The sequence below is a fragment of the Ictalurus furcatus genome, chromosome 1 (assembly GCF_023375685.1).
Source record: "Ictalurus furcatus strain D&B chromosome 1, Billie_1.0, whole genome shotgun sequence".
NCBI lineage: Eukaryota > Metazoa > Chordata > Actinopteri > Siluriformes > Ictaluridae > Ictalurus > Ictalurus furcatus.
In genome coordinates, this window is record NC_071255.1 from 25,394,609 (window position 1) to 25,420,642 (window position 26,034).

Consider the following 26,034-nt stretch of genomic DNA (forward strand, 5'->3'; position numbering starts at 1 on the left):
GTGTATGTGTGAGACAGGCGTATTGCAGATCGAAAAATTTAGCTCTGGGTTTAGAAAAGCAAATATCATCTGACATACAAAAAAAAAAACTCTGCTTTTTGCAGCAACGGATACATATTATATCACATATCATATTATGTGGCTTCTTGTCCACGATTGTAGAAGTAGCAATATTTTTATTAACAGGTAAAACCTATTAACAGGTATATCTATCCAGCTTATTCATGCATACAGTTCAGAAATGTCAGAATTCGTTGGCCTAAAATAAAAAAAAGTCACATTAATGACATGTATACTTGGGTTAACTAACAGAGACACAGCATATCCACAGCTGTGACTTCTGCTCCACGATAACAGCTGTGCTTCATCCTTTCCCCCTTCATCGTCTCTCCCTGCACTGTGCTTCAGGCTACAATGCTTAAAACAGACTCTTGTTCTGTTATCCTGAGGGGGATTTGAAGGCCACACACACACATAGCTGACAGAAGCGTTCTCTGACCCCTTTGCCCTTCAAGTTTCTCATTTTCTTTTCAAAGGTTGACATCAGTTTTTCCAAAGAAATGAATGTGCTTTGGTCCTTAAATGATGAATATCTGTGAGTCTGGGCCTATTGTTGCTATAGGTTCCAGTTCTTGGCTCAGAGGAGAGGAACCCAGTGTGGTCATCTAAATGGTCTGCACTTATATAGCGCTTTTACCAAAGCGCTTTCTACTGTGTCTTATTCACCCATTCACACACACACTCACACACCAATGGTAGCAAAGCTACCATGTAAGGCGCTAACTTGCCATCGGGAGCAACTTGGGGTTCAGTGTCTTCCCTAAGGACACTTCGGCATGTGGAGTCATGTGGGCCGGGAATTGAACCACCAACCCTACGATTAGTGGACAACCCACTCTACCACCTGAGACACAGCCACCCCATCTGCATTAAGGCTCAATATTATGTGTACTCTGAAATGCTTTTCTGCTCACCATGGTTGCACAGAGTGGTTATTTAAGTTACTATAGTCTTCCTGTCAGATTGAACCTGTCTGGCCATTCTCTTCTCCAACACCTCTCCTCAACAAGGTGTTTTCACCCACAGAACTTCTGCTCATTGAATGTTTGTTTGTTTGTTTTTTTTTTTGCACCATCTATGTGGGTGTGCGTTTGCTGCAGGCGGTGAGGATTGTTTTGAGGTGGACAGAAGCTTGGGAGAGGTAAGGACCACAGGACGACCTCTGAGCCCTGGTAAAGAGTACACTCTGACTGTGCAAGCTGTGGACACTCAGGGCAGGAAGGGTCCTCACGCCTCAGTGGCCATACTGGTAGGCTTGCGGCCCCCTCAGTTCTCCAACACCTCCTACTCCATCTACATCCCAGAGAGCACCAGAGTGGGCCATGCGTGAGTATCCTCTCTCCTACCTGTGTATATGTGTGTGTGTGTGTGTGTATGCGCAGAGATATAATTATATACATGTGCATTTGGGGTTGTGCAATGTTTTGTGCTTATTAGAGGGTGAATAAAGTATTATGTGTCATTGCTGCCCTGTGGAGCAGTGAAGCCTGAGCTTGAGGAGAGAGAGGAAGACAAAATAGACCGATGAAGTGATGGAGGCAGAAAATCTCGGAATAATGAGAAGCAGGAAGTGGGAGTAGAGGGTTAGCGCAGGACGCAGATGCAGCGTTTTTGTCCCCAGGCTCTGAATTTGAAAGAGTGTGAGTTTGAACATGCAAATTCAAATATTTATTAAAAGAAAGTTTTGGATAAACATGAAGAGCAGTGTGTGTGCCCCCTCTGGGCACTGGCACACAACAGAGCATATTAATCTGTGAGGAGGAGGAGGAGAAGACAGCTAAACACATAAATACAACACACACACACACACACACATACATATATATATATATATATATATATATATATATATATATATATATATATATATATATATACATATATATATATATATATATATATACATATATATACATATATATATATATATATATATATATATATATATATATATATATATATATATATGCATAGTGTGAATAAAATGAAACAGAATGGACCCTAAAAATGAAATGACACCTTTTCTGCTCTGCACTTGTTTGTCTTCTCCTCTTAGCAGTATTTCCATATTCTGCTTAATTCATACTGCATGAAACAAATGCTGAATTGCCCTTTGATGTCCTATTCTATCCCACGTGTTTTTATTTGTGTGTGTGTGTGTTTGTGCAGGGTGGCTGTGGTTCAGGCTGTCTCTTTCCAGAGGAAGACTCTGTCCTACATGCTGTTGGTGAACTCAGGCAACCTGTTCAGTATAAACCAAGAGAGTGGGGCTCTGAGTCTGACCCACACTGTGGACTATGAGAGCGGACCTCACCTCCACCACCTGCAAGTCCGTGCCTCTGAAGCAGACACAGGGCTCAGCAATGTGGCAGAGGTAATCAAACACACATATACACACACCTGTGAGAACCCAGATGGCTGAATTAGACACCCAACTTTCTAAACCCTTCTCAACCACCTTTGCTTGCACATGGTCACACATGTGCTTAAAGAGTGTGTGTGTGTGCGTGTGTGTATGTGTACCATCCCTTGGGCTACTTCCTTTAGGTGTTGTCGTAGACAACACACACACACACACACACACACAGACACACAGACACACACACACACAGACACACAGACACGCACACGTACCAACATGTAATGTGCAGAATATCTTTAATAACGAGGGGCTGTTTCTCTAACTCAACAGGGCTGAAGCAATTACACACTCACACCCCACATCTGTGGCTGCTGGCAGGGGTGTGTGTGTGTGTGTGTGTGTGGTAGGTGAAATGACAGTGAAATCAGTTCTACATGCAGGGACAAGGAGAACCAGTGCCAACCAAGCCCGACTGACCACATCGTACCATCAGCTCACGTCTTAACGATAAAAGTTGCACTTAAACATACCATATACACAAAAGCTGATGATTGACCACTTGCACTCATATACTTTCTGTGCCTGAGTAAAAATTTATTTTTAAAAGCTCCCCACACCAGGTAATTGCAGTAGTTTATATTTATAAAAACCAGAAGCTCCAATATCAGGGGAAAAATATGTGGGTCCTAAGTAACATGTATCACCCTACAACACTGAAATAGTATGCTACCTGCCAGTATCAGTGTAAACTGTACTACTTAGAAAGGTAGTATGCAGACTGGGATGCGAAGAAACAAACAAGCCTAATTACCAATTTCACACCATGGCGAATATGTTTAAATGGTCTATTCCGACATTGCGTTGAGAAATAACGAGCAGAAGTTGCAAACTGAGATACTGTATGATTGTGTGTCTTGTTTCTTTGCTTTGTTCACTGACATATCTCTTCTTCTGTGCTGGTCCCTGATTCACTTGGATGACTAGCAGAAAAGAGAACTCTCTCTTCTGTTAGTCGTTGACTGCGATTGAACAGTCAAGCTCTGACTACACTCCTAGGAAAAAAGATATCATTCTGGATCTGTATCTAGAGCCTTACAATAGAGCAGTGGTCACCAAACCTCTTCCTGGAGATCTACCTTCCTGCAGGTTTCATCTCCAACCATACCTGTTTAAGTTGATCAAGAACTTCTTAGGTTGGTCAAATGGACACGATTATGACTGGAGCTAAAGTCTGCAGGAAGGTAGATCCCCGGGACCAGGGTTGGTGACCACTGCAAGAATGTTTCTCTTTTATAAAGCTAAGAACTATTTCAAACATTTTTAAAACCACCCATTTTATATGTGTGCACTGCCAGTAGTGTGGAACACACTGCAGAACCTACAGCCGACAGTCAACTTGATGTGTCATGACACTTATAGAGGGGGAATATTTCCTAATATACTCACTCTTATTGGTGTGTATGTACCTGTGTTGCCCATTTTCCACTGACATGGTACTGAAGCTCCAAGGGAACAAGGCAACCTTTTTTTGGGTACTGGCCTGCATTTTCAGTAGTGTAATTACCAATACATAATCAGTCATGGGAGTTTCTTAATGCAGGGCACAAAAGTAATAACAATGACTGGGTGTGTGGGGTTTTTTTTTTCAAACCAAGTTCCACTTCTTAATTTTATTACAGAGATGGCAGATAATTTTATTTATCTCTCTAAGAACTAGAGCAGGACTTTACTAACAAATAGGAGAATTGCCCAAGCCCATATAACTTGCCCACTAAAGGCTTTGAGAACAATTTTCTAATATTATTTATACCACAGTGTTGTTTAAATCTTGATACTGATTGTTCAGATTGCTTATCTTTCTATAACAGCATGACTCTGACATTATTGCAAGGTTTATATTCAAGCTCTTGACTGTCTGTAGCAAAAGTAACAAGAGGAACTAAATCTGAAGAGGTTCCACAAAGCTAAATGTCACTGTGAATTGACAAACCATACAGCAGACAATTCATCAAATTGTTAGTGTTAGCACATTGTTGGGGTGTAAGCATAATAAAACACTTCAGGAAGTGCTGTTATAGAAAAAGAATCAACTGTGGGGTGGTAACAGTAACTCAGAGCTTCATCACACCACCCTGCCATTGATTATATTGCTATAACATTTACTTGACCTTTTATGGCTTTATTTTTAGAATAAACACATTGGTTTAACATTTACAGCTGCAACGGTAAGCACGTACTTTTAGCTATAACTAAGGGGTTTTTTTTCAACATTGAGAATGACATACTTATAAATTTTTGCTTAAATTGCATGGATGATTGATCTAAAGGCAACATGGGGAAAATCAAACAACATAGCGCAGACTGCGTGAGACAAGTCGTATAGCCCATAATTCAAATAAAATGATATTCTTTGAACATAAACCAAATCAAATCTGGAGATTTTCTGAATCGGCTGTGAATGATTAATGCTTGTTGATTAACTTGTATAGTACATACACTATAATCAGCATTAACTGGTAGAATTATGATGTAAAGGCTGAAGCAGGTTGAACGGGGCTGTGTGACATCCTGCCTGATGCCCACACCATCTGGTTACAAGCCTTTTCTCTCTCTCACTGTGTCTGATTGCTGTCCAGTAGACAGAGAGTGTCGGCGCCCTCTTAGTGAGACATAAATATTTAACAGAGATCTCACTCCTACTGAGGCTCTTAATCTGGTTTAAGCACTCACAGCTCTTATTAGCAGTAATAGCTCTTCTACAAGTGGACAGCAGAGGACTAGAGTCAATACTGTCTCTCCCTGGCACAGACAAGAAACAACAGTGTAAGAAGTGTAACTGCAATGGTCAACTGTGTGTGTGTGTGTGTGTGTGTGTGTATGTGTTCATGTTTTTATATCTTGATGCGGACGGAGTATCCCCACAAAGCTAGCAATATCTGACAGTTTTGACCTTGTGGGGACTACAGGATTTTTTTTATGCCTCCTCCACTAGGAGGTGGAAGCATTACTTTTTCGGGTTTTTTGTGCATTCGGCCGTTAGATTCTTGTTAGTGCGCTATCTCAGTAACGAATGGTTGAATGTTTGTAGGATTGATATGGAATTATCATTGTAACCAGCAGATGAACTGATTACATTTTGGAATTGAGCCAAACAGGTCAAAAGTCTGAAATAGTTTTTCTCCAATAAGTTCCTTCCTGTTTGAAGTCCATTTAAAGGGTATTTATCGCATACAAATAGGTAGCAAGAGGATTTGTTGGTGTTTAATTTTTACAAAAAGAACAAAATTTTACAAAAGCAACAACTTTTTGGTTACCGTAATTTTCGGACTATTGAGCGCACCTGAATATAAGCCGCAGCCACTAACTTTAAAAAGAAAAATTTTTTGTACATATATAGGCCGCACTTGTCTATAAGCCGCAGGTGTCCACATTGTAACATTAGATATTTACACAGAAAGATGTTACACAAAGATTTTTTTAAACTTTTAATTAAATACGTACTGTATGTAAATGCTTTTTCCGAACAGTGCCTGTAACAACTGGTTAAAAAAATAAAAAATACAGTTGCCTACAAGGAAAAGTCATTGATCGCGATCTTCATCTTCCTCCTGCGCACTAAAACCACTAAAGTTGTCTTCTTCAGTGTCGGAATTGAACAACCTCAGAATTACTGGTACTTTGTCACACACTTCCTCAGTCTGTCTTTCGTTGTCGCTCTCAATGTCACTTACGACTCGAGGCAAATTTGCCCTTGAGCTTGTGCTGTCCTCTTCATCACGCAGCAGTCCAGCCTTTCGAAACCCGTTGGTGATAGTAGATTTTTTGACACTGCTCCACGCTGTTAGGATCCACTGGCAGAGTTGAGCAAAAGTTGCTCTTCGCATGCTATTTCCTGATCTAAATGACTGATCTGAAGAATTTAGTGTGAGTGCGTTTGATTTAATTCAAACAGTTTCATTGGTCCACTGTGACTTGTTCGGTAATTTCATTGGTCCGATGTGACGAGGCTAAATGTTTTGGCGGCATGAAGCTCGTTAGCCCGTAAAAATCCATAAATTAGCCGCATCATTGTTTAAGCCGCAGTGTTCAAAGCGTGTGAAAAAAGTAGCGGCTTATAGTCCGGAAATTACGGTACTGATGTTAAGATTAGGATTAGATTTAGGTATAGCATAACTTTAAGTAGCTGCATTAATAATTATCAGTGGCAGGTCCTTACATGGATGGAAATGTGTGTGTGTGTGTGTGTGTGTGTGTGTGTGTGAGAGTGTGTGTGAGAGAGAGAGAGAGAGAGAGAGAGAGAGAGAACTTTTCCTCCCTTTTGGCAGTGCTGTTCCTCATAGATAAGCTGAGCTCTGGGACACTGTCCTCAGCATGACTAACACACTCCTCCTATCTCCCCTCCCCACCCCCCCCACCCCCCCTCACTCTCACTACATTTATATTTGGATATTATATTTCTCTTTCACCTTTTTCCCCTTTTACCCCTTCTCTTCTTCTCTCTTTACCTCAAGCTTCTCTTTCTATTTCATTATCTCTCTTCATCACTTCTTTCTCTGCTTTTGGTCTGTTTTTCAAACAGTTGCCCACCGTCATCAGTGATTTCAGTGCTAAAGTATCACCACTAACTAAACTACCACCAGCCTTGCTGCATGCACATGTACCCACATTTAGAAAATGTACAATGGTCTCAATTATAGAGCATCAAGAAGATCTTCAGTGTTCAACCCCTCATTGTTTTTGATTATGTTCCCTTACACTCATCTCTGGTTCTTTTATTTGAAAGGCATCTCTGTCTCTCCGGTTCTGTCCCTGCAGATGGTGGTGCATATCACAGATGAGAATGACTGCACTCCAGAGTTCATGCATTCCATCTACAGCCGAGACAATATTCCAGAGACGACGCCACCTGGAACATCTTTACTGCAGGGTGAGTGAAGGACATATGGATATATGTAGCTTCTCCACATCTCAACTCATCAAAAGATAACATTTGCCTAGACGTCCTTTTGGTTTTATATAAATTGTGAGTCAAAAACTTTGCGTAAGAGTAGTTTGTACGGACTATCAGTGGCATGCCACTTGCAGCAAAGTTCAAAAATAGACTCAAAGCATGAATTTTATCTTTGTACACGTGAATATGATATAAAACACTAAAGTAATTTTCCCACATGCTGAACCACTACTGTTATTACCATTTCTGTTATTTTATGGAAAGCTCAGTGTTTATGCACAAACAGAAAATTATCCAGGAACTCTAGTTCTCGTTCACCCTCAGTGGACACACGCTGCCTGTCTCTATATGCATGTTTCTCCTGTGGTGTTTCTGGTATTGCAGCAGGTGCACTGCTTGTGGGTGTGAGCCTGCTTGACACAGTCCTGTAATTAAGAAAAAAAACTCGTTACACCTCATGGCTCTGCATGTAGCATGGTAAATATAACATAATCAAATGTTCAGGATGAAGAGTTTCAGCTGAAGCTTTACTTCACAAAAATGCAAGAATAAATACCGAACATGACTGTTCATAAATGTAACAAAGTGTAAGGTGTCAATAAAATAAAATCATATTGTAGGTACTGTGGTTAATGCTTGACCTACATTAACTTGCTTTGCAGTGACTACGTTTACATGCACATCAGATTACGTTTATGGTCTATTTTCGGGTTGCAGCCATATTCCGAATACGATGTTTATATGCGTACAGGCATCGGAATATTCCTGTATACATGGTTGATGGAAATATGCCTGAGTTGCCAATCCTAAATACCTAGCCTTCTAGGCTATATATTATAGGCTATATATATATTCCTTGCGGAATTGAGCGTGCGCATATAGCTCCCTTCAGTGGATTTTCCGAATAAGGTGTTTACATGCAATAATTTTCCCATTAAATCCGGCATATTCCAGGGGTGGGAATCAGAATTTGGGGAATCAGAATATTGTCTTAACCTGAATCGGGCAATCAGATTGCAGCGACGCAATACTAATTCGAATATTGCCAAATTGGAATATTGATGTACATGAAATCGACAATCGTGGTACTTGAGAGTTTTAATGGTTTGTTTTCATAGTGATACTGCAAACTAATATACTACTGCATCTCACTTTGTTACAATTTTTAACCCAAGTCAGCACCCATGGTTACTAAGGATATTTAGGGAGGAGTATTCAGTATTCTGTGTTAAATTTTTTTTTTTTTTTGGAGTATTCTCCCTTCCATGGTAAATGATCCAGCTTGTTTATCATGAGTATTAGAGTTGGACAAATTAGAGGGGATGAGAGGAGGTTGATGTGGATGGAGTCAGAGAGGACTGTGAACTCTGCTAAGCATTGACTCTAATGGCAGAGGCCTGCACAATGATCCTATCGCTGTAATGGACAGTGTTTTAGGGATTCCTAAAAATGGATGCTGTGATTTGATTAAGAAGTATAGAGGGCCCAAGAGATGCATTGGACGTTAAATTCATGTCGACACAAACATAAACGCAGGGAAATGGGAATTTCTTTTTAAAATACACAAGCGAGCACAGGGACATAAATGAAAGATGTGTGTGTACTTTGGGGAATGTGTGTGTTATCTCACATGTCTGCACACATCAGTAGGGATTGTATTAACATTTGTATCTCTGATGAGTATTAAGTAGTTGGGAAAAAGCTTTGAGACCATCTGTCAGGAGAATGAGAGGCTGCTCCGATGTCCAAACCTTAGAATGTCCACTATTTTGTGTCTACTACCTCGTAGAATAAATTCCCGATGATTAATGATCTTTAATTTTGCCTAGTTCTGCGCCAGCCAAAGCCTCGAAAACAAAGTGAGGCGTGGGCATTAAAAAGTATACATGTCTTGTGAAGCAGATGCACACATCCGGAATGCCAACCGCATTTATGAAATTCAATTATGTTCACATATTACCATGCGGTGCAGAACATTGCCTCTTTTTTTAGCTATTGCACTTGCTCTGCTCCGTATACAAACAGAACGAATCCTGCCTCTGATTCAGCTGATGTCTTCTCTTTTTGTTGCAGCCTCGGAAACAACTTTATATGTTGTCTGTTTTTTTTTTTGTTTGTTTTACTCTCTCTCTCTCTCAACACTGAGGAAGCAGCAGACTCACACAAACAGCAGATAGAAATGGAATTTGCTTATTGAAATGATTTCCGTTGTGTGAAGAAAAAAAACAAAGCATAAGCACAGAGCTCTCACTGACTGCAAAAGAAAGCTGAGCAGGAGGGAGTGAAAATTATTGTTGTTGTTTACCTTAAATTGGGATTATACTGTAAATTAGGTGTGGACTTTTAATAGGAACCAACAGGAAGAGAAGTGCAAGACGCTCCAATTATCGCATGAAAATATTTCTTGGCGAGGATTTAGCGTAACGTCAACCTGGCACAGACGAAGAACTGATGTGTTTAAATTATCCAGAGCTGTGAACCCAGGTCCTCACACACATGGATTAAAAATGGAAATAGCAGCCTGTAGAGATTTGCTATCAGGCTTTGTGTTTTAATGAACTGTCTGTTTGAATCCTGTTAATGGCAAAACTCTTTCTGTCCACAACCAGTCTGCATGCAGAGAAGTAGTGAGAAAACACTGCAAATGATGTGTGTGTGCGAGTGTGTGTGCGTGTGTGTGTTGCCACAGCTGTAGGCACGCAGCTCACTATTTGCCTTAGAGATTAGAGGGTCTTCATCTGCCTCTACCAAATGAGTGTGTTGGCTGGGTGCAGTGACAGCTTGCCTGAGGTAGAATGATGCAGGACTCTGCCTCTGGCTCAGTGCCTAATGACTGCAAAGCCGTCTTCGAATTTTACTTTTGATCTGCACCAGTCAACAGTCTCTTTCTTTCTCGCCACTGACAGATGGGCTCTTAAATTTATCAAATAAAGAATTGGCCCCCACGACATAGTTTTAATTAATATCGGCTCTTTTAACATGAGAGTACTTAATTAAAAAAAGAGTGTACGAATCCAACAGGCCACAGCCACAAAATGAAGATCCTTTGGCTCGTGCAAGACCAGGGAAACTCATATATATGCGCAGGGACTTTCAGACTTTTCAGTTTCACTATTTTTAAAGATGATGTTTATAATATTGGATAATATTAACATATTCAAATGCAAAAAAAAAAAAACCACAAAAGAAAAGCCACTTATTTTACTGTTTACTCTAGCCACTTATTTTACTGTTTACCTGATACTGAATCTCAAACAGGGATATAGTCCACTATCTAGGTCCTACAGTGATATTACTGAGAATATATAATTACTGAGAAGTTATTCTGGATTTGGATAACCTGGGTAGAAAATAAATTAAAATAAATATTCCTGTGTGAATGCAACTTGAAGATGGTGGATTTCTATGCGGATAGAAATTAATCTGAAACTACTGTATAAGTTTATGATTTAAAAAAAAATTATATTGCCACTTTATGATTGTGTTTAAGAGACACAATTTTCACCTTAATTCATGTATACTGTATCCTGTGTCTGGCAAATTGAAATGATAGGCTTATTAATGTTGGAATGTAAAGAAATTTGACAAATATGTGCACACAATAGCTATACACTTACACATCTCTTTCTCTCTCTCTCTCTCTCTCTCTCTCTCTCTCTCTCTCTCTCTCTCAGTGCTGGCCAGAGATTGTGACATTGGTCTGAATGCAGAGATATCCTACTTCATCCAGAGTCGGGACTTTGCTGTTTCATCTCAAGGTGTGGTCAGCCCCAGCAGGAAGCTGGATTACGAGAGGCCCAATCACATGTATGAGTGTGTGGTGGTGGCTGTAGATAAGGGCACACCCTCCCGCACAGGCACCGCCTCCATCCGCATCCGCATGGCCAACGTCAATGATGAGGCTCCTGTCTTCACCCAGACTGTGTATGTACGCTTCACGACAGCATCAACATTAACTGACAGCTCAGAGTAAAACATTTTATTTCATTTAAACACCTAATTTGGAGTACAGTTAACCTACTGAGACAAATCTAAATGATATATCAATCAAAAGAAGTGGATAATCCATTCATCAATTAGTTATGCAAGTAAGGAATAATTGGACGTGATTGGATGTACTGTGGTTACCGCCCAAAGCTGATTATTTTCCAGTACATCATGTCCCAAAGTGTTGTATTCTGCTTATACCACTGCTATCTTATTTATTAATGAATGATACATCATAACTATTATTCATTGGTAGTTGTGTGTAATGTTGTGAATCGTCCACAAATTCAATACAGTCATTCCCTCACCAGCATTTATTTTTTCTTTCTTGACCTTAATAAGACAATGCAGCTTGTCATGTTACTAAGAAACTGCAAAGCCCTCCGTCATAAATGTCATTCCAATGTCAGAAAACATAGTTACAGCTTTAACTTTGGAGTGTCAGAGAGCACTAACACTGGAAACTCCTTCCAAAAATGCTAAATAAAGGCTTGTCTGAGCTGTGTTGATGTAGAAGATGAATCAACACCTTCTGACCAATCAGATTTGAGAATTCTACAGCAGTGTGTTATAGTTTCCCAATCTGAATTTTCACTTGCATTCTGCACGTCTTTGAGTTTTGGAATGCGTTTAGATATGGCTGTTTTTCTCACCAGCTCTGTGAAGTAAAGAATTCATGTTCTTAATAGTGAGGTTGGATATGTCAAAAATAACATCCCTCTGTTTAATATGGACATTTGAAGAGTAGACTGACAATTGAATTAACTTTTTTAAAACTTGGCTCGGATGCCATTTACCAAGTTTAATGTACATGCAAATTGTTCGGCTTGTCAAAAGTCTTTGTATATAAGCATTTATTTGTCTATTTCATATTCTCTAATGTGGGGAACATGGTGGCTTAGCACATTTGCCTCGCACCTCTGTGGTTGGGAGTTCGATTCCTGCCTCTGCCCTTTGTGCATGCAGCTTGCATGTTCTCCCCATGCTTTTGGGGTTTCCTCCGGGTACTCCGGTTTCCTCCACCAGTCCAAAGACATGTGCTGTAGGCTGATTGGCATTTCCAAATTGTCCATAGTGTGTGAATGGGTGCGTGATTGTGCCCTGCGATGGATTGCCACCCTGCCCACGGTGTCTCCCATCTCGTATTTCAGTTTTTGTCTCACTGATGCTGATGGCAGGACCCAGCAGGCAGCTGCAGGCAGGCTGGCATCAAGTTTGATGGGGCATGCATTTCCTGAGAGTAGCTACAATAAGAAGCAGTCATTTGGACCGATTCATTGGAATGACAGCTGCAGTGAGGAGCTGCTGATTCACCAGATCTGCATTTCAGTGTCAGTGTAGGAGCAGAACAAATAACAGCGGGGCTGATGGGTGTTGTGAGTGAATGTGAACCTTGTTTCTATGATCATAATGGAAGCCCAAAAATAAAGCATAACACTGCAGCATGTAGGTGAGGCAGAAGTATTTTTGATATTTTTGTTTCGTGGTTTCTTTTGCCACTTCATGGATTGGGAGCTTGTTGTTGTGATGGGGCTTGTGTACTTTGGTGAACCTCAGGGCTATGTCACTGGGAGCCTTGGTGCACAGACCTGAGGGGAGAGGTCAGAGATTAAAGACCCCGTGAAAGGTACAAAACGTTTACCCTGTCTAAGACTAACAGTTACTAGCAAGCACCCCTGGAATCGTGTCATGGAGGTGGTGTCACCTGGTGACTAGGCCACTCACATAAACTTGTCAGGCTTGAAATGTAGTGGGCTTACCACTTGCAAGATGAGGGCTGGGCATCAGGTACAGTACTACTGCAGTGGCAGGCTTGTGATGGACAGTCTTCAGTGGGTATACCAATCACATTGATATTTTATATTGTAGAATTTTATTCTGTTTTGACTGTCACTTATCGATTTTACATGGGTATTTTAGTTGTAGTGTCACAAATGTGAAGACTTGGATACAAGAGCAGACAGATTTCAAGTATCATCCCCTTTTGCACCACTCAATTGATTTCAGCGGTGGCACAGTCATTACTTTTGTACTCCACATGTCTTCTTTTAATGCAAATTTATTATTAATATTTAAAGCAACTTTTAAAAACTTGCGACCCTAACATATACAAACCTTGTTTTTGGCTTTTCGTTTTTGGCTAGGCTCAGTATAAGGTTTTAAAAGCTTTAAATATAGTTACAATATAAAACCACCATAAAGATGGTAGAGGGACTTGTACTCTTCAGCAGCTGAGAGCAGAGACTGCCTGGTTGTTTGTGAGTAGTCTGGGACAAGCTTCAGAGGAAACAGATGGTGGGTTTGTGATGTTCATAGCCTGATCTCTCAATGTCTCTCTTTCTCGCTCTTGCCGTCTGCAGCTATAAGACCTTTCTGTCAGAGGATGCTGGTCCTGAGACTCTGGTGGCCATAGTGCATGCCAAGGACCCAGATGGGGACGGGGTGACATATGCCATCACTGGGGGAAATGAAGACAGTAACTTCGAGCTGGACAACCAGAAAGGTGGATAGAGGAGGTCATGACCTCTTAAAAATACACACACACAATGGGGAATGGAGTTTAGGAAGAGGTTTTGTCGTCACATGGATAAGACAATAAATAGCCCACAAGAGCATTAAGGAAAATCCCAGTGTAATGATAGTGTTTATTGTTATTTGTCATGTCTGTAGTACTCTGTAGTACTCTGTAGCACAGTATTGGATCTCTCAGCCTTAGTGCTTGGGCAGATTTCAGAGTTTTGTAAGTTTCTTTGTAAGATGTTTATGTCCACCCACATTTTGTCATTATAAAACCCAGAAAGCGTTACGGACGTGCGTATTACACTCATTGTGAATTCTCACTGCGACCAGCCAAGTGATATGGAGCTTGTGGGGAACAATTTCTAGTCAATCGCACAGGAGGAGTTATTTATCAGAATACTGTTTGCAGTAGATGTGTCGAAGATAATGATCATTGATGAACGATGTGTGAAGTGCGGCATTACCTGGTGTGGTAGCTATTAAGAGGCAAATACTTATGGTGTTGTTTTTCGACGAATATTTACAAGTCTTTGGCAAAAATTCAGCATTGTTCTGCGTTAGCTATTAATGCAGCTAGCAAAAGGATTCAAACAATCTGTTCACATGAGTCCAGGCCGGGAGATTCCCATTATTCAAACTGTAGTGTCTTGCTCTAGAGACTCCTGTGTCAATGCTGTAAGAGATGAATGGACATGATTACAACAGATGTACTGATGATTACATTTTTCTTGTACCTGTAATAAATGAGACCTTTTTACCTCCTCATTTTGATTTTCTTTCATTCATATCTTGCTGGCTTTTATGGGGAAAATAAATGTTCTCTGTGCTGCTTTCTGTCATGACCCCACACATTCAATTTGCTAGCAATAGCTCCTTGTTGTGCAGTTAAAAACTGTGTTTGTGTGAGTTTATTGCATTCACCTTTATACGTTTCTCTATAATATCGTATTGCCATCTGGCTAGTGTCTGCATTAGATCATAATGGATGCTCATGGGAGACATTTTCCTCACACGGACCACCTTATCGATATTGGGGAGCTTTTTATTTTTTTACAGTGTAATAACATGCTCTGTGCTTTGCATGCGTCAGGCATCATCAGGTTGCGCCGCAGTCCTCCTCCTAAACTGCGTGGCCTTCAGTATGTACTCAACGTCACGGCAACCGACGACAACGCAGCTGGCGGCCCGCTGCCCCTCAGCAGCTCAGCACAAGTCATCGTTGGCATTAATGATGTTAACAACAACAAACCTGTCTTTGAGGAGGTGAGACACAACATACATCAATATCTCACTCACTTGGCAAACACACATTTCACAGCAATTCTTCTGAAATCATTTAAAAGCTTAAAAATAGCTTTGTAGTTGAGAAGAAAATTGAAGGGCATCTGTAAAGAATAAATATTACATGATGTCATGCCATGATTACTTCTTAACTGTTCAGAATAACACAAACAAATGTTTTAAGAACAGTTACATACCGTTCATCTTAGTTGTATGTAGTATATCTCAGTAAATATTATATTACTTTTTGGTGATTTGAAAACTCTTTCTACTGTTGACCCATATTCACTGGCTCAGAGCAGAGGATAGGAAAGGATCAGACTGATGGGTGAGAAGGTGTAAAGGAAAAAGAAGAAAGGCAGAGCAATAGAATGATTGAATGAGCTCCTACAATCTAGTGTGTCCATGAGTAAGAGCTAAAAAAAGGACTCAGGATGATGGAGAGGTTGAGAGAAGAAGATAAATAAAAAAGAGTACAAGTGGATCAAAGATGACTTTAGGGAATTTGGGCACTGGAGAGATGAGGAGAGAGAAAGACAGCTGGCGGCAGGAGATCTGAGGGCTGTGGTGTTCGGCTGAACGGGCAGAGGCTCTGTAGTGTGTCGGGAGAGTAAGATCAGCGGAGAGCTGACCAAGCTTCCGTTCTGTTGCTGCTCTCCATGAATATTTCAGGGCAGAAATTAGCCCCCGGCACTGTGGATGCATATGAAAGAGGAGCACTAAGTGTGCCCAAGAGGCAACAACTGGCCATTCTCCAGTCACGCTGCCTGTCTCTGCTCGCATGACCAGGATTTGCCCACTGCTGCTCATTCAGGTGCAGTCGAGCCCGGAGCAGGATCAATCGAACCAGGCCACAGCATGGAAAATTTGCCTCCTTTGTGAAAAAGTGCCCCCACTGTTTCAATTTCTCCTGTACACACCAAACTCCTGCTGATTTGCAGTCATGAGCTATCTCTGCTTCTAATTGCACAATAGATTACAGCTACAGACTATCAGTTAAAATGTTTTCCCTAGCTAAACTCCATAATCCCCACTAAGCTCTTTGTGCCTTCTCTAAAGTGCGTGTGTGTGTGTGTGTGTGTGTGTGTGTGTGTGTGTGCTTGTCTCTGTACGTGTGTGTAAAAGACAATGTAAACTGCTGAAAGAGGATTGGGCTAGTTCATTGTTTTAGTCCTGCTATTGATCCAGTTAGTCGATTAATTGCCCCACATTTACACGGCCTCCCTAGTGGGCGTTGTATGGTAGACTGGGTCATGAACGCACAACGTGAGGAGGAAGAGGAGGAGTAGAGGGAGGAAAAGATGAAAGGAAAAGGAGGGGAAGAAGTGAGAAAGTATATGTCCTCATTAATTTGCAATTCTGTTTGGCCGGTGTAAACATGTTCATGTTCTCTCTCAGTGCCATAATTACAGCTTGAACGCTCTGGTGCCGGAGAACCAGCCACCAGGAACAGTGGTCCTGCACGTGCAAGCTCATGATGCTGACACTGGGGTCAATGGAGAAGTCAAGTACGGAATCATGCAGCGAGATGGAGCCTCACCGGGGTTCACCATTAACCCAGACACAGGTAGATCTGGCATCTGGAAGCTGTGTCCAAAAAGACATAATTCTAGCTAATATTCATTAGACATAGCTGTCTAATGTGTTCACGCTGAGAAATATGAACACGTTTAATACATTTTAAACCTGTATGGTGGAGGGTTTTTTGCCAGACAAATGAAATGTGGCCATTTAGACATAATCTTTTGCTAATTTGTCTTTGTCATGCGCCATAGAATGGAAAAAGAGTGGTTGTAGCATGTAACAGACAAGACCACTATATATACCAATGCTGGCAGCCGTGAGCTTTTCAGTAGTGCTGCTTCTGTCTCAGTATCCAAACCAGATTTGTTAATTTAAAACATAATTTTAAAAAAAACAACAACATTATATGGACAAAAGTAGGAGGGCACCTGACCTTCAAACCTGTATGTGGTTCTTTTACATTTTTATATTTACATTTATGTAAATATAAATATGTGGTTCTTCCCCAAACTGTTACCGCAAATCAAAGTTCATCAAAGCATACAATTGTCCACAATGTTTTTGTATGCTGTAGCATTAACAATTTCCCTTTGCTGGAAGTAAAAGGCCCAAACCTGTTCCAGCATGACAATACCATCCATCCATCCATCCATCCATCTTCTACCACTTACTCCTTCTTCAGGGTCACGGGGGATCCTGGAGCCTATCCCAAGGCAGGGTACACCCTAGACAGGGTGCCAGTCCATCACAGGGCAGAATCACATACACACTCACACATCCATTCATACACTACGGACACGCCAAGTCTTTGGACTAGGGGAGTACCCGGAGGAAACCCGCAGCATGGGGAGTACATGCAAACTCCACACACACATGGGGAATTGAACCCCAGACTCTGGAGGTGTGAGGCGAACATGCTAACCACTTAGCCACTGTGCACCCCTGCATGACAATACCCCTGTACACAAAGCAACTATTATACAGACATGGTTTCCCAAGTTTGGTGTTCAACCCTATTGGTTATTTTTGGTATGAATTGGAATGCTGAGTGGTGTCCAATGTTCATTTTGTAATGAGATATTGAGTTTTACAGTTTAAACTTTCAACATGTTGGTCTATTTTGACGTCTGTGCTTGTCATCTTATAGATCGCTAACTAGTCAAGTTGAGTCCCTGCCTGAGTCTCTGTTATAACTGTAAGTCCAAGGTTTGCTGGCTCACCACATCTCTGTTGGATTTCTCATTAATCCTTGAATTTTTTTTCTCCTGAAATACTCCTTTGTAACTGTGTTAACAATGTCTTCCTGTGATGTCAGACAGCCAGTAACTCACAGGAATAATGAAAGTACATTACCAGCCAAACAAATTAGAGTTGCTAAGCATAGTCACAAATATCCACCCATCCATCCATCCATTTTCTATACCGCTTATCCTGCAGGGTCGTGGGGAACCTGGAGCCTAGCCCAGGGAGCATCGGGCACAAGGTGGGGTACACTCTGGATGGGGTGCCAATCCATTGCAGCGTAGCCACAAATATTAAAATATAAATATTTCAGGGTGGAAGTAGCAACCCAAAAGCAGTTTCTAATCCTTTTAATTTATCTCACTAAATAAATTGTAGAGCTGCACCGATGTATCTGCCAATAATCGGTATCGGCTGATAAAGGCAACTTTTCACGCTCTCGGCCATCGGCCGATAGTTTAAAAACATCCAACGATCAGGGCCAATATATTATATCCTGATATATCCTGTCAATCAAAAGAGGGCAGGAAATCACATCGATTTCGTGCTCTGTGTAAAGATGTCTCTTGTGTGGAATGACGACAAAACTGCACTTTGTAAGCTCTATAATCTCTGCACTGCTAAAATTTTACACCAGATCTTACAGCAGTGAAGCGGAAGTTTCGACATCAAGTCAGTTTTTTTTTTTTTGCCTCACTGCTCGGGCTAAATTAAAGTGCCAGTACACTGATGAAAGATTTAAATAAAGATGAGTTGACAAAAAAGTACATATTGCACAGAAAAATATATTTGTAGAGTAGTATATTTCATATCCAGTTAATGTTACTATATATAAAAGTTGATATTATATATTACCAGTTTGATGTTCAGTGATGGAGTAGAAATGCTTTTGTTTGTGGTGAGTGAATGTGAGACTAACAGGAGGTTTTTAAGAATTCAGTCAATTAATTCTGTTAATATGAATTAATAACATTCAATAAGTTAAGACATCTTACTTTAATCTTCAGAATTTAGTTCATGTGTTAATGTTAATTTGAGTAATGTGGTTTCTGTTTATGAGACCAGTTACTGTGAAACAACTTGTTGAAATGGAGAGAAGTTTTTTATTTGCATTTCTTTCAGAATTCTGGAATTAATTATTATTAATTTAAAATAAGGTATAAAAGGCAGAACTATCAGTATCGGTCGATATCACTCTGAATAATCAGTTATCGGTATCGGCTGAGAAATTTAGTATCGGTTCATCTCTAATAAATAGTGTAGTTCACATCCTTGACCAGTCATCATGCATTTGTAAAAGCTGATCATACCTTTTGTTTTTGAGGTTAATTGGGGCTTAAGTGTAAAAGGCTTCATTACTTTGTTTGCTGTTAGCACTCCCCATAAAATATATGGCATTCCTATCTGTCCTCAGTGTGAGAAAAGCATACTATACTTAGTGTAATGCAGTCTGTTCAAGGCCACTCTGTGAAAACTGCCAAACTGCTTTGAGAAATACGGTGTGCGAGTGTGCTTTATTACTAGGCTGGTTTAATTTTCATTGTAGTCTCATGTGAGAGCAAAGTGCCAAGTACCTGTAAAAATACTAGGACTCCATTATACGTTCTGTAAAGGAACAAAAATAAAAGGTTTCTTTTTTATGGAGTAGATGAACTCTCCTGTGACCTACCCTATGTGTGCTCATGAACCACGAGTTTAAAACTGGTGTTTAAAACACCAGTAAAATGGTTTATATTTGCATTTTACACCAGCAAAATGGTTTACATTTTAAAACACCAGTAAAATGATTTACATTACATGAATTTTTATTTTGTTTCCCCATGATAATAAAATGTGTTGAATATAATAAATCTCGCACAGATAAACCCACTTAAAAGTATTACTAAACTTTTAGATCATCTAAATTAGTGCCGGGGGCATGGTGGCTTAGTGGTTAGCACGTATGCCTCGCACCTCCAGGGTTGGGGGTGCGATTCCCACTGCTGCCCTGTGTGCATGGAGTTTGCATGTTCTCCCTGTGTTTTGGGGGTTTTCTCCAGGTACTCCGGTTTCCTCCCACAATCCAAAGAGGCTGATTGGCATCTCTAAATTGTCTATAGTATGTGAATGTGTGAGAGATTGTGCCCTGTGATAGGTTGGGACCCCATTCAGGGTGTTTCCTGCCTTGTACCCAGAGTCCCCTGGAATAGTCTCCAGGTTCTCCCGTGACCCTGTGTAGGACAAGCGGTACAGAAAATTGAGGGATGGATGTATAAATTAGTGCATTAACTATTAAGTCATTTGAGGCATGGCTTGCATTTTTCCCAACAAATATAAAATATAAACTGCAGAATGTACTTTGGATGTATTTCCAGACTGACTGAACAGTGTGTGTGTGTGTGTGTGTGTTGTGGTGTGCAGGGGTGATCAGCACAGTGGTGAGTTTCGACCGGGAGAGGCAGAGAGAATACACACTGTCCGTCACAGCCACAGATCAGGCTGAGGAGCCACTCATTGGCATCTGTCAGATCACTGTGCTCATCGGGGACCAAAATGACAACGACCCCAAGTTCGAAAACAGCCGCTATCAATGTAAGAGACCGCAATCTCTGTGTCTGTGTCTAATTACCAACACAAACTGTTCTATTTGCTGTTTTCTAAAGAGTCTGCCCCATATACAGTTCCTGCCTTATTGGAAAATCCCTGTGATTTGGCTTTAATCACAAAGCTTGCCTGTGGAATTACTATAGAATTGTAGCCTGCACTATGTTTTTAAGGGCTGTTTAGTTGCTTCAGTGATGCTAAGCAAGACTGATATTTACAGATTATATTTTGTTTATACAGAAGAAACTTCTGACATATACTTCTGACTATCTTTCATTATGATGCAGCCCAGTGAATAGAGAGGTGGTGATTATCTCTCCACTCAGGCATTGACCTTTACTTAAATATTCGTCCCTTTTACTTCACATCACAGGAATCTGACACATGTTCAAAGCACAGGCTGCAGTCTACACAGAGTGCATTAGACATGAATATTAAATCTGGAAAGCAAAAAAAGGTGGAAAAAGGTGGGCCTGAGCAGCAACACTACATCATCTTAAGTCAATATTAGAATCCTTTAAAGTAACTGGGAATGAGGAGAAGGAATTTTTTTTACTGCTCTTCTAACAGATTGGTAATACGTGTTCAATAAGTTTGATGTCAGAATTCCTTTTCATCATATTAAAAGCAGTACTGGCTTAAGGGAAACTGGCTCATGAAGTATTTAACATGGAGGCTGAAATGTTTCTGGGGAACGCATTCATTTGTGCTGCAGTAAGGGTGTGACAGCAGCAGGCATTCAGACAGATGGTGTTGTTGTTTACGGATACCTGTGCTCACATTAACCCTTCCTGTGCCAGACTTCTTGAGAGAGGACACCCCCGTGGGCACAAGCTTTCTGCGAGCAGCCGCCCACGATGACGACCAGGGCACCAACGCGGCCATCACATACTCCTTAACTCCTCAGACCCCTGCCTACTTCCGCATCAACCCAAGCACCGGATGGGTGTACGTCAATCACCCTATTTCACAGGTGCGTTGTGCAGGTTACATACCGCGATTTACAGTCCCCATAAAATAGCTTCTTAGCTGTGATTTGATTCCATATGTTGATGGATTTCTTTCTGAAACATGGAGTCAGAGTGAATTGTTGAGTTGCTTGACTGACTTTCACAGCAGCCAGTAGTGTTCGAGATTCATCACACCTCCAGATCCAAATAAACCTAGCTGTATATGGAGAACAGTGATGGATTCATGGGCCTTTTTACTCTTCCTGATGAAGAAGCCCAAATGGTGAATGGAGACGGAATCACGTTCACACCTAGTCAACGATACAACATATTCTCAGTTTGATATCCAGCGCGGAGGCTGTCGCTCATTTCAGTCTTTGTTTGTTCTGTCAGCATTTGCATATTAAACATGACACATTCCAGAAGAATACCTCAGCCATGTCTGTATATATAGATATCCAAACGTGCCACAGAAGAAACAATTGCATTCTCTCATGCATAAATACATTCACAGGGAGCTGTTTCTGATGTTTCACCAATTTCCTCTAGACATGGTGTATGATGCTGTTTATTTATGAGCAGTGCTTTCCTCCTATCCTTCATTTGCTCAGTTTTTCTGTCTCAGCTCTGTGTTCTTTTTTATACTTTCTTTTGTTTCCCTTCTTTGTTTCTGCGCTGTGTGGATGCGTGTGTGCGTGTGCGTGCGTGCGCGTGCTTGTGTGTCTGTGTGTGTCTGTGTGCGTGCGTGTGTGTGGTCTTGTTTTGCTTGTGCAGAAATGTCATATCCCTGTGTTTCTCAGCCCAGCAGTGGCTAGCTCTGTCATTTTTGTGTAGGTTATATAAAACCTCAGGCTTCACTGTCTGACATTAAGAAGGATCTGTGGACGCGCACACACACCGACAGAGAGACAGGCTGTACTCAGATGATGTTGACAGCACGATTTGGCCAGGCAAGCTGCAGCAGCAGCCATGATGAATTAGTTGCATTGTGGAGTGTCAGAGCGGGAGTGTGGATCATGGATTTTCTCCCCATTCGGCAGAGCTTTTAAAGAGACCCAAATCCCCGCTCTCACACACCCACACACATACCAATCACTGCCGACAATAAGACAGAGGCTGGGTGGGAGGGGAGTACTTCAGGTGAAGCATTACACGCAGTGAATTATTAATGCTGAGTTCACATCCAACACCTTTTTGCTTTTAACTTGTCTAGATTTGAGAAGGGCTTGAGGAGTTGTTGGGAAGGTGATGAAAGGTTGAAGGCATTAAACCCCCTTCTCTCTAATTTTGCCTGCTGATGCCTCCCACCTTCTTCTCGCTTTCTACAGTGATTATGTCAGTGCAGGTCATTATGGATGTGTAGGTCTGGGCCATTTTTTCCATTAACTCAGTTGAACTCCCCACATCACATTTGTCAGAATGGATCACTGCTGGAGAACTAGGAGATGTCACCTGCATTTAGTTTACCTGCCTTCAAACAAACAACTTCTATTACGCTCTTACTCTCTCCGTCTCTCTCCATCTCTCCTTGTCTCTCTTTCTCTCTCTGTCTTACATTTTTTTGCTACATGACCTGAAAAGAGGCAGGCTTTCAAAGTGTGTTAAGTGAAGTTTTACTGCTGACTCAACTTCAGAAGTGCCTCTCCATTATTAATCGAGCAGTAATTTGAATGAAATGATGTGGAATATGTAGTACAAGTGTACTCCCCCTTTGTTGCGCAAGGCCTTGTCTTGAACGTCAAATCGAGAGGTAAAATATAGATGGAGACAAGGACTGTGCGCTACACGCTGTACTTTTGAAGTTATGTTGCCATTGTCCGTTGAATAATGCTGACAATTTTTTCATTCTTTCTCTTTCTGTCATTGTTATAATCTTTTAACAAAGCCCTAAAATCTACCACTAATAATAATTTTAAAAAATAATCTAGCTCTGAGGGAAATATGGAATGATGGAAATGCTCGCTATGTTCTCCAGCTTATATTAAAAACCAATTCCCCATCTTTAAAGAGAATGGGGCTTGCTTTAGATAAGGTCTAATCACAGGTTTGGTCTTAATCTCCTTTCTGTTCTTGTCTCATCAGACCTCACGGATCAGTCAACAAATCATTGCTACAGATGGAGGAAACCTCAGCAGCTCAGTGGACCTCACTGTCATCATCACCAACATGCACAACCAGCCACCACAGTGGGAACAGGAAGAGTACTGGGTCACCATCCCTGAGAACACTGTCCGAGACACCAAGATAGTGGTGAGTTCCTCACAGCCATCGTCCCAGCTCACTGTCAGTTGATATAGTCCTGCTGCCAAAACCTTTACATAAAAAACTACATGTACTACATAAACTGTTTGGGGGAAGTGTAAGTTTTTGGATTATCCGTGTGGGAATATCCACAGCTACATGAGGTGAATCATAATACAGAAAGATGAAGAAGCAGAAGGAACAGAGCAGGATTAGAGCGTCAGGATTAATGTGGCAGGTCTGGAGGGCAAGCCCTGGAATTGGCATTACATCACATGTTAAAAAGTTGGATTGGATCCACCTGATTTTGAAGCACAGAAAAACATGTGGTGAATTCCACACACTCATTGTACAATACAGTATGATGTACAGATGTACAGTATTGTCAGTATGCCATTCGAAATCTTAAGACCATGGCTGCGTCCGAATATCCTTAACCTACTACCTACTATACAGTAGGCAAAAAGCAGCACGCCAAAGTAGTAGTATGTCCGAATTCTCAGTATTCATGAAACAGTTCAATTCAGTTAAATTTTATTTGTATTAACAATGTTGAACAATGGACATTGTTTCAAAGCAGCTTTAGAGAAACATATAAACACAGGATACAGATTTTAAATGTGTGAATTTATCCCTATTGAGCAAGCCAGTAGTGACAGTGTTAAGGAAACTCCCTAAGATGATATGAGGAAGAAACCTTAAGAGGAACCAGACTCAGAAGGGAACCCATCCTCATCTGGGTAACAACGGATAGTGTAAGAGTAAAGGAAAGTTCATTATGGTTTTTATATGAAGTCTATTTTCTTGAACTAATCCACGGTTCAAACAGTAGGAGAGAAATACCCGGATGAGTTACTGCTTCCACTCAGATTCTGCAGTGTGGAAACAATAGACACTGCGCTATCCCATAAGGCAATGGGACTGGAGCAGAAGAGCTGTCAGAATAAAAACTGGCGGAAGGCAGCGCGTCGGCTCTTTTGAAGTTGCAGGTCACATGACAGTGTCAACATGTCCGGATTGTATTCATACTACACACGTATACTGATCAGTACATACTGTATCAATGAGCGAGCAGTAGGTACTGAATCGAATGCAGTAGGTACTGTCATAGTGCGCGATTTCGGACGCAGCCCATACTTTTAAGTCAAGTTCATGTGATTATGTTTTGCATTGAATGGTCAACTTTTAATGCATTTGAAAAAAAAACAACAACAAAGAAATCAGGCTTGCTTTAATTAATGTGCTGCAGATATATTCAGTCTCGGTATGCAAGTCGCCATAAATATTGCATGTTTCTTTAGAATTTTTTTATAGTACAAAGCTGCCAGTGTGCAGTGGCCTTTAGGGTAAAATACCTAAGGTGGACTAGTGGCTTTGTTTGTAGCTAATCCTTGTCACATCTCATCTTGTGTCATGTTTGCAATTTCAGCGTATTTTATCTGCTGTCAGCTTTTACAATCACCTCCACAGTCACAGACAATCCTCATCTGTCTACCTCACTCAGAGGGCATGCTTGTCAGACTTTGCCTTAAAATGTTTATTTTTTAAAGGAAAAACCCCATCAAAGATAGCCTGAAGGAGGATTCATTCATTCATCAGCCATTCGTTCTTCAGTGTTTACAAGCAGAAGGGCTCAGCTATTTAAGTTGCCTAAGCTGAAGTAGCATTGCATGGATGACGCAAGTGAACATTGTGTTGAATTGACCTACCAGTTAAGACTTACACTGCAAATGCTTTGCTACCACTAAGCAAAATCTGTTATCAGTTTAAACTTCCTGATTATACATAAAAAAAAAAAAAAACAAATAGTTTAGGACATGGGATAGAGGATCACAGAGCTGGCATATTAAGACATAGAATATTCTCTTAATGCTCAGGACCATGCTAAGGAAGATCGTTTAATTAATATACTCATTTCCTGACAGCACTCTCAGCACTCTCATCTCCCGATGCTCTAGAGAGTGTTCTTACCATGGATAATGATTCCTGGTCTAAACCATGTATCAGACTTTAATTTTAATACTGATATTCCTCCCTCCCTCGTCCCTTTCTCTGTCAGCCTCTCTCTTTCTCATGACCTTTCCGTGCTCCACCATCCTCCACCACCATGTTCCCAGGTAGGTTGTTGTTTAAATTTAGCAGCACTAATCTGATGTGTTAATTACACTGTGCCGAGGCATGGTTATGGATGCTTAATCTCCATATCAATGAGGTTCTTGCTCATGCTGTACACTTCTTTGTGTTCCCTGGGTTTTAGTTCTGGCCAGATTTACAGACATACATAATTACACACATGAAAATATCTCTCTAAATATATTCCCATATGGAAACAC

The 26,034-nt window shown here is 40.9% G+C and overlaps 1 protein-coding gene across 1 annotated transcript in view; it reads left to right on the plus strand.

The window, feature by feature from the left end:
* The window catches only part of si:dkey-22o22.2 (neural-cadherin), a 123,961-nt gene that overhangs the window by 59,229 nt on the left and 38,698 nt on the right, over positions 1-26,034 (plus strand). Inside the window, exons 3-12 of the mRNA XM_053628027.1 lie at positions 1,161-1,386; positions 2,230-2,434; positions 7,238-7,349; positions 11,048-11,297; positions 13,721-13,863; positions 14,971-15,143; positions 16,560-16,728; positions 20,328-20,498; positions 21,311-21,483; positions 23,543-23,710. Coding sequence (XP_053484002.1) covers positions 1,161-1,386; positions 2,230-2,434; positions 7,238-7,349; positions 11,048-11,297; positions 13,721-13,863; positions 14,971-15,143; positions 16,560-16,728; positions 20,328-20,498; positions 21,311-21,483; positions 23,543-23,710 — 1,790 coding nt within the window. The remainder of the gene's footprint in view (positions 1-1,160; positions 1,387-2,229; positions 2,435-7,237; positions 7,350-11,047; positions 11,298-13,720; positions 13,864-14,970; positions 15,144-16,559; positions 16,729-20,327; positions 20,499-21,310; positions 21,484-23,542; positions 23,711-26,034) is intronic.